The sequence below is a fragment of the Temnothorax americanus genome, unplaced genomic scaffold, assembly GCF_048541705.1.
Source record: "Temnothorax americanus isolate GAGA-0224 unplaced genomic scaffold, ASM4854170v1 Scaffold3, whole genome shotgun sequence".
Lineage (NCBI taxonomy): Eukaryota > Metazoa > Arthropoda > Insecta > Hymenoptera > Formicidae > Temnothorax > Temnothorax americanus.
In genome coordinates this window covers 2,016,310-2,029,565 of record NW_027509442.1, presented here as the reverse complement: position 1 = coordinate 2,029,565, position 13,256 = coordinate 2,016,310, and the positions used below count along the sequence as shown (strand labels likewise).

The 13,256-nt window shown below is 38.2% G+C and overlaps 2 protein-coding genes across 2 annotated transcripts; both read right to left on the bottom strand.

Annotated features, from left to right (window-relative positions):
• Positions 1–246: 246 nt before the first annotated feature.
• On the bottom strand, positions 247–9,435 carry LOC143900687 (phospholipase A1). The gene is made up of 3 exons (XM_077412318.1): positions 4,113–9,435; positions 3,048–3,324; positions 247–2,774 (listed from the first exon to the last, which is right to left on the bottom strand). The coding sequence occupies exons 1-3, from the start codon at positions 4,432–4,434 to the stop codon at positions 2,192–2,194; spliced, it is 1,182 nt and encodes a 393-aa protein (XP_077268444.1). The 5' UTR covers positions 4,435–9,435; the 3' UTR covers positions 247–2,191.
• Positions 9,436–9,588: 153 nt separating this feature from the next.
• Positions 9,589–11,792, bottom strand: LOC143900685 (ankyrin repeat and MYND domain-containing protein 2). Its single transcript, XM_077412317.1, has 3 exons — positions 11,570–11,792; positions 10,935–11,312; positions 9,589–10,802 (listed from the first exon to the last, which is right to left on the bottom strand). The coding sequence occupies exons 1-3, from the start codon at positions 11,768–11,770 to the stop codon at positions 10,158–10,160; spliced, it is 1,224 nt and encodes a 407-aa protein (XP_077268443.1). The 5' UTR covers positions 11,771–11,792; the 3' UTR covers positions 9,589–10,157.
• Between the last annotated feature and the right edge of the window lie 1,464 nt (positions 11,793–13,256).

Genomic DNA, 13,256 nt, shown 5'->3' with positions numbered 1-13,256 from the left:
GGTATCACGTATCTTAAATAATGCTTCAGATTTTTACCTTTCGACGATTTTTATACGCAATATGTCACTCATATCATTAATACCATTAAATAAAAACAATTCTAGCAGACGTTTCTCTTTTGTGTTCTTGTATATACATTTAAAAAAAATGTTTTTATTATATATCATTATTTCCACTTCAATATAATTAATGTTTAAATAATAACAATAAAATATTAAATGCTAAAATAGCATAGAGATAATTGATTTTTGCATTTATATGCGCAAATGTTGATTGTTTTACAAAAATATTTTTAAACAATTGTAATCAATTTAGCATTTTACTGCCCTCCACGTCGCTCGTTTTACAAAACTCCTTAGTCTTTAACGCGTATATATGTCTTCGTTTTACTCTTATATTTGGGCGATTTTTTTCTTTTTTTTTTGCCGTGCACACATCCCTGCTATTAGCTTCTGTCGTTTAAGATACAATAAGCTTCTCCTTCCCTCTTGTGTCGGGCCTCTTCGCGAGACGACCTCCCACGCCTGTCGCGCCGTTCTTGAAGCACGCTATCTGCGGCACGACAAGAGTGCAAGATGTTGGGTAGTGTGTCGCGCCTGTTTGTCGCCTATTCCGCCGGTCCACTGATTCTCGAAACACTTCTATGCGGATCAGCGGGGCGCCGGTCCGAGACAAGGATACTCGACATCGTCTCGATTGGCCGAAACACAAAATCCTTCGAGCACTCGAACTGAGTACCGAGAATTAGGTTTTTACAGAAAAACTGATAAAACGGAAAACTGCGGCTCGTTATGCTGATAAGAAAGGATTCCATATGTTCGAAAGGATTCCATTTGAGAAAGAGATACTAGTCGAGATACTAATAAAATCTATTGAAACTTTTTCGCGTGGTTTAAAACTGTTAATTAATTCAACACAGAAAACTCGAATATGATGAGGAAGTTGAGAGATATATCTTTGACGTTTGTCTCGAGTAAAAGATTGGTTCCAAGTTTAAGGCCGGGATTGAGCTGTATTTAATAAACACGATACATTTCCTGCTTCAATAAATAATGCATTACAGTTTAAAAACATACACTCATACCTAAGAAATTGCGGTACGGTCCAAGTCGTTTCGAGAAGAAGAGTCTTTCGCGTAGCTCTCAATTAATTAAACCTATATCTTTGGTTTCAATAGCCAAGTCCTTTGTGCGATGGTTCTATTAATTTCATTTAGACAATTTTATTTTTAATTTTTCACTGCGCAAATAATCTATTTATCAATTTTATTCCGATAATTTTTTTCTCAATCTTTTTTATTACGACTTATTTGCTTTCTTCTGTTCGTGAACAGAGAAAGGGGAAACAGAAGAGGGGAAGGGAGGTAGAGGAAGAGAAAGAGAGAGAGAGAGAAGGGAGAGAGAACTCGATATACAGATATGACTCACGTACACTGACCAACTGTACTGTACAACTTTTATCTATATAACTTATCGATTTGAAGAAGGCATGAAAAAACACAGCTTCTTATATCATAAAAACAAATATTTAAGATCTTGTTACACATATTATGAATTAAAAAAAAAAAAACTCGTAACAATTTAATCAATTTCCGAGTCACAGCAGAAACCGAAGAGCAATACCCACGATCGATTATTGGGGATACGTTCGCCGGCTTAGTGGAGCACGTAACGGTATGGATCGGGTATATTACGAATACACTGGGATTTTTCCGGGACGCACCGCGTGGCGAATATGTAATCGGCGGCCCCGCATTCTCAAATCAGTTTACAAAAACCTTCTGCCGAGGATTCCAATGCGTGAAGTACTTTATTCGGTCGTACGCAAACTACATAAAACGATACTTCCCAAACCGCGCGTAAGATAGATCTTTTTTAATCATTTTTCTCTAATAGAACTTAACAAATCTGACGGATTTTTTGCGTCGACTATTTCTATTCGCGAATATAGAGATCGTTTTCGTGCATTTTGTTGTGAGCAATCGAGTCTCTACAAATTTTATAAACTTAATAAAGAATTATTTTTCTTCTTCGAAGTGCTTGTTCAAAGAAAGATATCTATGTGTTGAGGAAATAATGCTGAAATAATATAAATCCAGCACATCTCTCAGAAAGCCTCTACGAATCTAACGATTTAACTTAATTTACTTAATAAATTCAGTGCGATTTTAATAACGTATACGATGGTTCCTCAATTAATGTATCGGAGTCGCGTTAGGTCAAGCTCGAAATTCGACTTAGAACGGCTTGTCGATTTTAAGCGTTTCGTCGAGTTGTCATACGTCACGTCGTTCTCTTCTATCTCCTCCTTACTCGTTACCTCCGGGATGCAACATCTCTCGTCGCCGTGACCGTTCCAGTACCTCGGGCAGTACGGCGGATCGGGATTGCTGAAGCAGAAGGATCCTCTGACGTTGATCGGGGTGTGCTGTCCCATCGTTACGTATTCACCCGCCCGGGCGGCGGTTCTCGGGCCCGACGGGCATCTCCTGGAGCAGGACTCCGCGATCAGACTCGTCCCACCGTCGTCCACGCTCTGCGCCATGAAGCAGACCGCCCACAGGTGGCTGCACAGCTGGTACATCTCCCGATCCGCGCAGAAGGGCTGCACCTTGCCGCCGTTGACGCAAAAGTCCACGTGGCCGACGCGACCGACCTCGCCGTAGTATCCGGCGTTGGTGTGCATCACCTCGACGAAGTCGGCGTCACCGGCGTCCAAACGGTTCACCAGGCCCGGTCGGACAAGCGGACGCGCGGGATCCAAGCCGATTATCCTGCGAAGAGCATTGCATCAAGATTTTAACTGCGTGTTGTCCGTATTGCGAGTAGAGCATCCTATATATATATATATGTATGTAAAAGAATTAATTTATACGAAGTGTTTATTTGCTTACGGTTGTAATAATATCTTTTTCGCATTTGCAAGTTAATATTTAATATTTTTCACACTCACTTTGCGTTCTAACTGCCATATTATGTCACAAGCGCCGAAAGTACACGTCATAAATTACCTGCGCGCGTAACTGTTTACAAAGTAATATTTATACCTGTGCATTCTGAAGAGAAGATAATTAGCCATAATGCCGCAAACGTGAGCGCCCAGGGAATGCCCGACGCAGGTGGTTCTGGCGATCGGCAGGCCAAGATGTCTCAAGGTCGTCAGGGTGCCGGCGAGACACCTCGCTACCGGTCGTACATTCGCCACCGCGGCCGGGTAACACGGCCGGGCGCATAAAGCCCCCCAGTCGACCAGAAACACATTATAGCTGCCGTTCCTCAGGTAAGCATCTCGTAAAATCGCCATTGGCAACGCGTCATCGCCACCTGTGGATCGATATAAAGATTAATGAGACATGGTGCTAAATCAAGGGCATTTCCATAGAAAGCTGTTTAAAAGACGTCGCCTTTTTGGGTGACCTTAACAAGCGCGTGGAAAAATTTGAATGCCCTTCGATCTTCGAATAAAACGCTCCTCCGTTCGTTTCACCTTTCCATTTTCAGCACCGGAGTATAAGTTTTCAAAAATTTTATTCAGTTTTTGGGGGGGAAAATAGTTTCTCGTTTTAGAATCTGAATATATATTTCAAACACGTTCCCTTTTGTGGAAAAAAGTGAAAAATTCCACAACTAATATTTAGCTAAATCGAAACGAAATTCCGTTCAAATCGCACAGAGAGACTATATTTACTTTCATGATATATCATATATCCATTTTCATTTTAAATCAAATCAGAAACTTTTACGCTGCCAGTAAATAATTAACAATAAAGATGTTTTATTCGACCTATAAACTGACCATATATTTATCAATTATAATCGTCACGACGTTTTGACCGTCGTTTTTTATCCTTCTCAACCGATGTAACGTTTGGCGCTAATAAACATTCTCTTTTTAAAACAGTGATTTTCATCATTGTGTAATGTGTAATATAAAGAATTTTTCTTTTCTTTTATTTCTGAGCACACGCACAAATTCACTCTATACTCGACGTCTGATAATAAAGACCAATTCCGAATATACATTCCAAATTGTTCCGTCGGGCGATAATCCCAAATATTTTTCGGGATAAAATTTCAGGTCGAAATTAACACACAGACTCCGAGAAAGTCACCTGCGTATCCGTGAATCAGGATCGCGCTGTCCTTGGTGGGTTCGTAATCCTGCCGGAGCCAGTCCGACTGCTCCAGGGGGTCGAGCAGGCGTCGCGGACGGCCCGGCGTGTACAGGTACACGTGCACGTCCCGATCCGGACAAACGTCACGGTCGTGTCTCCAGACGCAGTCGTCCTTGTTGTACTCGGCGGCGGCTCCGCTCTCGATCGCGTCCCGTATCGGTCCTTCCCTCCTCGTTTCTCGCCACGCGATTATGTGGGTGCAGACCCGCGTCATCAGGAACGACGCCGCGAGGACCGTCAACGCCATGGGCACGCGCATCTCGCCGCGAGGGGGTCGTCTTATTCGCGGGTGTTTGTCGATGCGTGCCTCGCGCCCACGCTTCAGGAACTGATGAGCGACGCGGTCGTTCCGCGGTGACTTCGTCGCCGAATCGTCGCCACCCGGGATACCGTTTTGTTCTCCACGGTCTCCCTTCCTCGGGGACCTTACCTTCCCCACCTGCGTAGTTCGCGCTCGCCGGATGACTATCGTGCGTTATGGTACCATTATCAAGGGGTATCATATATCTCTCCTCGGCTTCTTGAATGAATATATGCTTTCGCCGGAGCACGCACACTCGTGCGAGAAGAGGAAGAGGTCCCCCAACTTTCGACCCTGCGTTCGATGACTAGTTCCTGTTGACCACGTTCCGCGCACGTATAGATCAGAGTATACGCGTTATGAAAGTATATATTAGAAAGATTTATAAATATTCATGTGGATCCGCGTCTAACGGATATTGCGTCCACATCGGAAATGTTAAATACGGTAAGGTGTTTTGCGTTTCTTAAGAAATTGACAGAAGAAGTTGACATTCGTTTCGTTAAAGAATTTCCATGATTGACGTTGAAACAGAAACACGAAATATATGAAAGAAATATATTAAAAATATAAAAGAATCTTTTATATATATATATATGTAATGTATATTTTTTTATTACAAGGCATCAGTACGCATAATGCGTGCTTCAGATATCCTGATGTATTTTGTATTTCTTAAAAAATTTACAGGGCAAATCTAATCGTTCGCATTTTATGATTGAATTTTAAATAGAGAATATACAATATATATATATATAAAAAAGATTCTTTCATTTTTTTTATTACAAGGCGTACAGATACATAATACATGTAACGTTGTACAGTGGCCTTCGAATGTCCCATATCCTTTCTTCTATTTAGGAAAAGAGAGTGCTCGTACAAGATTGTTTACATTTATGGGAAGTGGGTTAAAGAACCAGATATATACATCATTCTTGCAGTTCTTGCACAGAACTAACCGAAAACTTGACCCTGAGACCACGTTATATAATGTTAAGACCAATCGACGTAATACAGTTTCGTCATACTGAAAAAGAAGAAATGACACGTCACAGCAGCAGCTTTTTATAAATGACGTGCATGGTTATTTGGCTTAACATTTGGGCACGCGAATTCGCATTGCCCAACGAATACCGCTTTAAATTATGGCCCCTTATTAATATCGGAGAAAAACAAGGGTGTACATCATGCATAATGCACGCACGGCGATCAAGTGGGTTTGCGACAAAATAAATCGAAAATTTAAACAAGATAAATTTCGTATTGGAAAAGTATACTTAATATTGCTTAATAAAACGTTTTGTAATAATTACAATATCGATACGCAAAGCGTTGAGTGAAAGTATTCGAAAAGTTCGATCCGAATGGACCTCGAATGTCCTGTTTTCGAGCATGTTTCTCCTCTCGTTCGAAAGCAGAGAACGACATTATTTACGTATGCGCGTCTTTATTCCCTGATTCCGAATGCATCGTCCTATACGAGTTCACGCGTAACCCGTTTGTTTGAAGAGATGCGAAGATATAAAAATATCGAATACGCGCATGTCACAGAATCTTTATTTTCCATAAATATGGTAACACGTGAGAAACACGCGCGATATATACCGTCGCGTCGGATGATTAGATGTGAATTTGTCGGTCAAACGCACAAAGTAAGCGTGTAACGTAATAAATAGTAGTAACGAGCGGTTCAATCGTTTGTCGCGGTGACGCAATAAGAACAAAACAAGAGAGAAATAGGTGTATAATTCATTCATTTATATAAAAGTAAATAAAATTTTAAATTACACGGCTGAAAAACTAACTGATTGAGCAACACCGTACGGCGGAAGCGCCGAAGACGCGGGAGCCTCCGCTGCTGATATCGACGAGAAATATATTTCAACGCATGTCACGTTCTCTCCGCCACGAAGTCAAGTTCGATACATCAAATGCACAACGGTGAGTGACAACGGTATCATTTCACGTCCGTTTGAGGCCTCACAGGAATGACTGCTTTGCATATATACCTATATACATGTATACGCAATATGTTTCGGAATCGTCTGCCACGAATCTAACTGGCCGTTTAAAACTAGCGTTTTAAAACAAAAGATTTACTATCGCGGCATCGATAGGATTGTTTAAAGGAATAATTTGAAAGAAATTCTTGCGAATCAGCACGTGAGAATGTGAACAGATAAAATCTTGCTGTACGGCTAGCTTTCAAATAAAGTGTAAACTTTAACTAAAGCGTTCCTTTTGTAAATAGGAACTTAATTTCAGGTTTAATTGTTAAAATATCCAAGTTAAAAAACGCCCGAAGTTGCAAAAACTTGCCGTAGCTATATAGCTAGTTGTGTAAGATTTAACTAACTAAAACGTTTACTATTTAAATGGAAGCTTAGCCTCAGGTTTAATTGTTGAAATATTGAAGTTGAACGCCGAAGTTAAAAAATCTTGTTGTATAGCCAACTTTTAAATAAAGCATAAACTTCGACTAACTAAAGTGTTTCCTTTTTAAACTTAGCTTCAGGTTTAATTTTTATTTAAAATATGTGATAATATCGAAGTTAAAAAATAATCTAACGAACGATGTTTTCCTAATTTTAGTGAATATTCATGGTTAATGATTCTGATTCATTCGGTTTAACAGACTCATATTCTACATATGCGTGCCATTGAAAAACCACTTTCAAAATTAGTGCCTCATATATTACCATAAGAGAAAGAGAGACAGAGAGAAAACGACTTTCTCATTTTGTTCAATAACTGTACCACGAGATTTACACGTTGTCATGTAATTCCATGAAAAGTGAAAGCTTATCGAATCAAATAGTTTAACACGCATTGCGGTAAATCTAAGTAATGTAATCTTCATGATTTTTTGCATTATAAATTTTGACCATTCTGATGTAAAATAATTATAAAAGAATTACGGAAAACGTAAATAATAATTTTTCATAACAAAGAATTTTTCACAGTAAGCAAAAATTCGCTGGCGTGTTCCCCGATTGTTTCATTTTTTTCTAAATAAAACTGTGTGAGGTACTGATGGCGCTTGAACTGAATGTAATTGAAAGAGAGAAAAGAAAGGTCTTCTTTTTGTTATCAATAAATCGTTAGGATTGCAAACAGATGAAATTTCCAAACGAAATAGGATATAAAAAAATATTGTCCTTTCTTTTTCCAATTTTATCATCTCTTATTTCCATTTGAGATAATATAGATGATATTCCATTTTTATTTTACACCTCGAATATCTTGTAAAGGATACATTTTTGGCAATGTTTCAGACAAAATTTGTTTGGTTTTGAGGCGACTATAATAGAAAACTGCTTTGTTTGATCTCGAATAAAAGCGTTAAGATCACAACGTCACCTTGATTTCCTTGAATGGGAACTACACATTCTTTATGATACGTTCTTGTACCCAACATCGAGACATCGTTTTCGGATTACTGCATGGTTACAAATTGAACAAAAATTACGAGAAAAAAAAGAACTTGCGAGATATTGATAGATCGTTCTTCGGTCAGGAATGTTGTGGAAAACAAACTCGGTAAAGAGTTATGCCGCTCTGGAATAATTTAACCGACTTTCGTCAAGAACTAGCAATCAGCAAAGGAACAAAGGATCAACAATCTCGTTCATTGGCAATCTGCCATTTCATCTTTTCGTCTTTTTATCTAACACTGGAAAATTTTAGGTAATCTCCCCATACATCTTGGGTAATGCTACAAATGCTGGCAATACTTGAAAGTTTAAAGATTCATAATTTAGGAAGTTTTCATTGGAAAAGTGACTGTAATTAATGTTTTGAAAATGTCTCAACGTCGGCTACAAGAATGTGCCGTAAAAATATGGATTTCTTGGTTTAAAAGAAACCAAGGTGAAAACAAAGTGAAACCAAGGTTGGCATTATCTTCCAACCTTCCAACCAAGGTCAAATAGTAGTTTTTTATGGCCCCCTCAGTACCAAACGAATTTTGTCAGAAACATTTTTCACGAAAATGCGTCATTTACAAGATATTCGAGGTGCACAATTAAAATGGGACCGTGCACATTTAAAAGACTAATACACTTATTACCAAAATATTTAACGTTGATAGAAACACATGGTAGAAAATAATATTGTTCTTCATCAAATCTCTTCTAAAAAATTTTTTTATAATGAATTTTTGCATTATATTTTATGCGTTGGTAATTATAGATACTTCGTTTATTTTGTATGTGCTGTACGTAATAAAATTGCTATTATTGTTAAATTGATTGAAAGAGGCACATTACATCTTAATGTATTATTTTAGAAAATCTCGTATGTCATCCATCTTTTTCATTCACAGATAAGAGGAATTACGAGGTAATCGTGTATTATTATACGGATACGACGACATACGTGTGTACCGCCGAAAACGACTGTTGTAATATTTGTGCAACGCAAAACGTAATGATTGGATTCACTGTTTGAGGTGAAAGTTTGAAGTCTCATAGACGTCCGCGCGATTTAGCGCGGGGAGAAAGTCCCGCCAATTGAATTTGAATCTTGGAACAAATTGGAAAAATTGTCGAAGTTGGGCGTAAAAGACGCGATCGTTTGCGTTGAGAAATTGCTTTTGAGGAAATATTTACGTGTGCGTTTGAAAGTCGTGAACACGTAATTTTCCATTATCGGTAGATAGCAAAGTACTATCGCAATATGTGTCTGAGATGTCTGATATAAAATAAAATTTATGTAATAACAATAACATATAAATTCCGTTTTTTTTTTTTCATGTGATTGTAACGAGTAATCTCGATAAATATAATTTATTTCGGTACTTCAGATTGAATTTTATTAATAATTTTATTGACAAGAGCAACATTACGTGAAAACAAAATGTATATAAGATGTCTAACATAAAATAAAATTTATGTAATAATATAAATTTTTTTTTTTAATGTGATTGTAACAGTAATCTCGATAAATGTAATTTATTCCAACATTTCAGACCGAATTTTATTATTAAATTTGTTGACAAGAGCAACATTAACAGAAGATGATTTATTGATTAATGTAAATGTTCATGCATCACTCGATAAATTAACGGCAATGTACTAGAGAAGATGATGCAACTGTCACATTATATATCGGTTGTAAGCTTGTAAGTAAATGTACTTTATTTCGACAGATCACAATGAAAGTGAACATAGCTCTAAAATATTGACAAATATGTTTAACTGAGTGCACGTACACATCAAGAATGATAGTAACTTATAAATATATTTGGCAATTTCATTGTCCAAGAAGGAAGTATGAAACTATATAAAAGTCAGTCAGTTCACAAAAGTCCGGCAGCTCAGAGCAGCGTATAGCAATAAAAAAAAACTCAATATTTTTGTACAATTAAAAACTCATTAATAATTTGATTCAGTTTCTCCTTGCTGAAGTTGGTTTCTTAACGATTGAAAAGTCGAAAGAACGAAATATCGATACAAACGCGTGATTGACTAAACAACAAAAATTTACACATTTTCAATAATATTTACTTACACAATAATAGTGGCGTAATGTTAGCATCCACAGATATGATAGGCATAATCATACGGAGATCCATCAATTCTAGTAGAACGGCTATATACAGGAAAAGATAAACATCCGCGGATATAACGCACTCCAAAAAAATTGGACCTGCCAACATTAAATCTGTACACATTACATATTTATTCAACAGTTAGGTTTTGTAGCCTGGAGCCGACGGCATTGCTGATCTGTTCTTTATCTGCATCCGTGAGCTTTCCGTTGTTTGCCGGGGACTGGCCCAATCTGGCGCACGCCTTCTTGTGCATGAACCAGTGCAATCTCTGACATTCTCTGTCGCAGTATTGCACCGCTTTGCATTTGCTACACTTTTTCGTGGCTTTGTCCTCGCCGCAGGTCACGCAAGTCTGAGCGTTATCGAAGAAGCCTCGTTGCCCATTAATCGCAGCAGCGATAACGGAAACGGCGGACGGCGGATCCGTACTGGCCAATGTAGCGACCATCTGACGGAAAATTGTGCTTTCCCTGAATGGGAACTCTCTCACGGATTCCCGCAAAAGTGCCTCCTGATACTCCGGTAAGCTATCGTTCTTGCTGCACTTCAGGAACCTTCGTATCAAGAGTTCCACGGTGTCGGACTTCTTTTCCTCGCCCTCCTCGTTCCCCTTCTCGCCTTTCTCCGCCTTCATAGCTTCTTGACGCTTCTGACTTTTCAACACCTCGGCCACAATGCAACTCAGATAATGGTACTTGAAGGCCATTACTTCATTTATCTCAGCGCCTCGCATCATTTCTTTATAGCGCATGGATTCTAATACTTTTTGTACCTAAAAAAAGAATAACAAGGAGAATATAAATAGGACTCGTTTCCTCCTTGTATAAAAGAAATATTTTAGTGCATCAAATATATTAATTTTGTTCTATTATCAACTCTTATCCTCATATATATCGTGTCTTACTTTTGTTGCATTTTCCAGAAGTGCGGGAAGTCTCTGTAAATTCATGCACACGCGTACAGGGTTCATGTTGACTTGCATTATGAACTTATGGAAATAATCGGCTAGATGCGGCGGCAGCATGGGCTCGGTCTGCAAGCCCTGCGGTTTAATATAATAATCTATATCAGCCTTCGGGATAAAGTTATTGATTGTCGCCACGCAGTTGTGATTTCCAACAAATGCCGCCATCTGCGCGGCCGTTCGGCCCACGCTGTTCATCGCTGTCAAGCGCGCTCCGTGCGACATCAGGAGGTGACATAGCTCGGCGTTTCCGCTCAAAGCGGCGAAATGAAGAGCGGTATAACCGTGTTCGTGTCGACACATGTTCACGTCAGCACCCTGGAAAACAAATAGACTATTCTCATACGCGTTAACTATGCTAATCTTTCAGACGTCACTCAACAAACATGATATCGACTATCACAGATAATAATTATAGGTAAAATAAATTCTTCGTAAGCAAGAGACGCGAATCTATCACGAGGGAATCATATGAATACTCGTTTACTGGGCGTATTTAAATTTATAACAGATTAATCTTGAGGCGTAACTCTGTTGGCGTGAAGAGCATCAGCAGCACAGTCAACATAACCTACTTGATCGAGGAGGAGCTGCACGATTTCCATGTTTCCCTTGTAACAGGCGTGCTGGAGCGGGCTCATGCGGTTCACATCGACAAAATCTATCTTAATCTTCCTCTGCGACAGCAACGTCTTGAGCTCGCACACCTCATTCTTGCTGATTCTCTCGATAATCTCCCTCTGAAAGTCCGCGGGATCCTCCGTAACAGGCGCCATGTTGTTGTGTGTCGCTCTTTCGCTTTCGTAGAACCCGGTGAAGCCCGTTCTTTATCGATCAATCCAAAAATATCCGCTGAGCCATTATGAAATTACGATCTTTTTTTCTTTTAATGATTCGAACGCTCAGGTTTTATTCATTTTTGCGCGGATACGATTTTGAACGCGTTGTTTGAACAAATTTTTATCAAAATCATCGTTTTACGTTTGACAAGGAATTATATTCAAATAAAAAGATTCAAGCCTCTTACAATTGGCGGCCGTAGAATAGCTGTGAAGTTGGCCGCAGGATTCGATTAAAGTTGTTCTGCACATGCGTAAAGATATAAGGATCGAATATTTGAATTAAGGTTGATAGAAAAGATTAACATTTTTGTTTAGTAGATTTAAAAAATTCACTTTTTTGTTATCAGTTTGAAGTAATAATAAGAGCAATAAATAATTACATGACAATTCTTCTATTAATAATTAATATATATCATTTAAAATAGAGAGCAATTGTTATTATTATTATTATTATTATTATTATTTGAAAGTCGCGTTGAGAGATTATTCCACAATCATGAGCAATTAAAATTGAAAGAACAGTTTGAAAAAATGTCAATTAATTGCAATAGAATTCTCTTTCTGTCTAAATTCAGATTTAAGCTGTAAATGTCGGCTGAGTTAAAATTTGCCTATCAATTATCAGATTTAATTAACAAAGAATTTAAAAAAAGAGAATTGAAGAAAGAAGATTATGACGTTTGTGTTATTCTTTCTTCCATGTTCCGCGAAAACAATCTGCAACTGCGATCAACAAAAATAAATCAACGAAAGCAGTATAACAAGCGCGGTTTGTTAACGACAATTTTTAGTTAGGAGATAATTTCAATTACGCTTAATACGCGGCGTGGCAAGTCGCGCGATTACGCCATTTACGGCGTGAGAAGCGGCGCGGCTTCTTCTCCGCTTCTTATGAGAATTGAGTAAACATGGTGGGCGGTTTAAAGTGTCCGTTCGTCACACTCTTCAGCGGAAACGCTTGTTACGTCGAGCTAACACGTGATAAGAAATACGAGTGAAACGAAGAATCGTGAAATATTATCGTACTTAAATTCATAAAACACTACACACATAAGGGATTTAAAAAGAATTGATGGAAACTCAGTTTTCCCAAGCTACAATAATTTTCGAAATATATATATATATAAACTTAATTTATAGTTCCTTTGTGCTTTTATCTATCTGTCTTCTTAATTTCGATCAGAGAAACTATCACATCAAGTCAAGAGACAGATCACCATTCTTAAACTTGAGGTATATTAAAAGAAATAAATATTATTTTATTTTCCATATTTAATAGCATTCTACACTACATATATATATATATAACTTTATTCAATGGGACAGCTTTAAAAAACTTTGTCCTAATTTCGAAAATAAAACATTCGTATACACATATTTTTCGACGTTAGTTCATTTACTTTCTCGCAGGATATCCAAA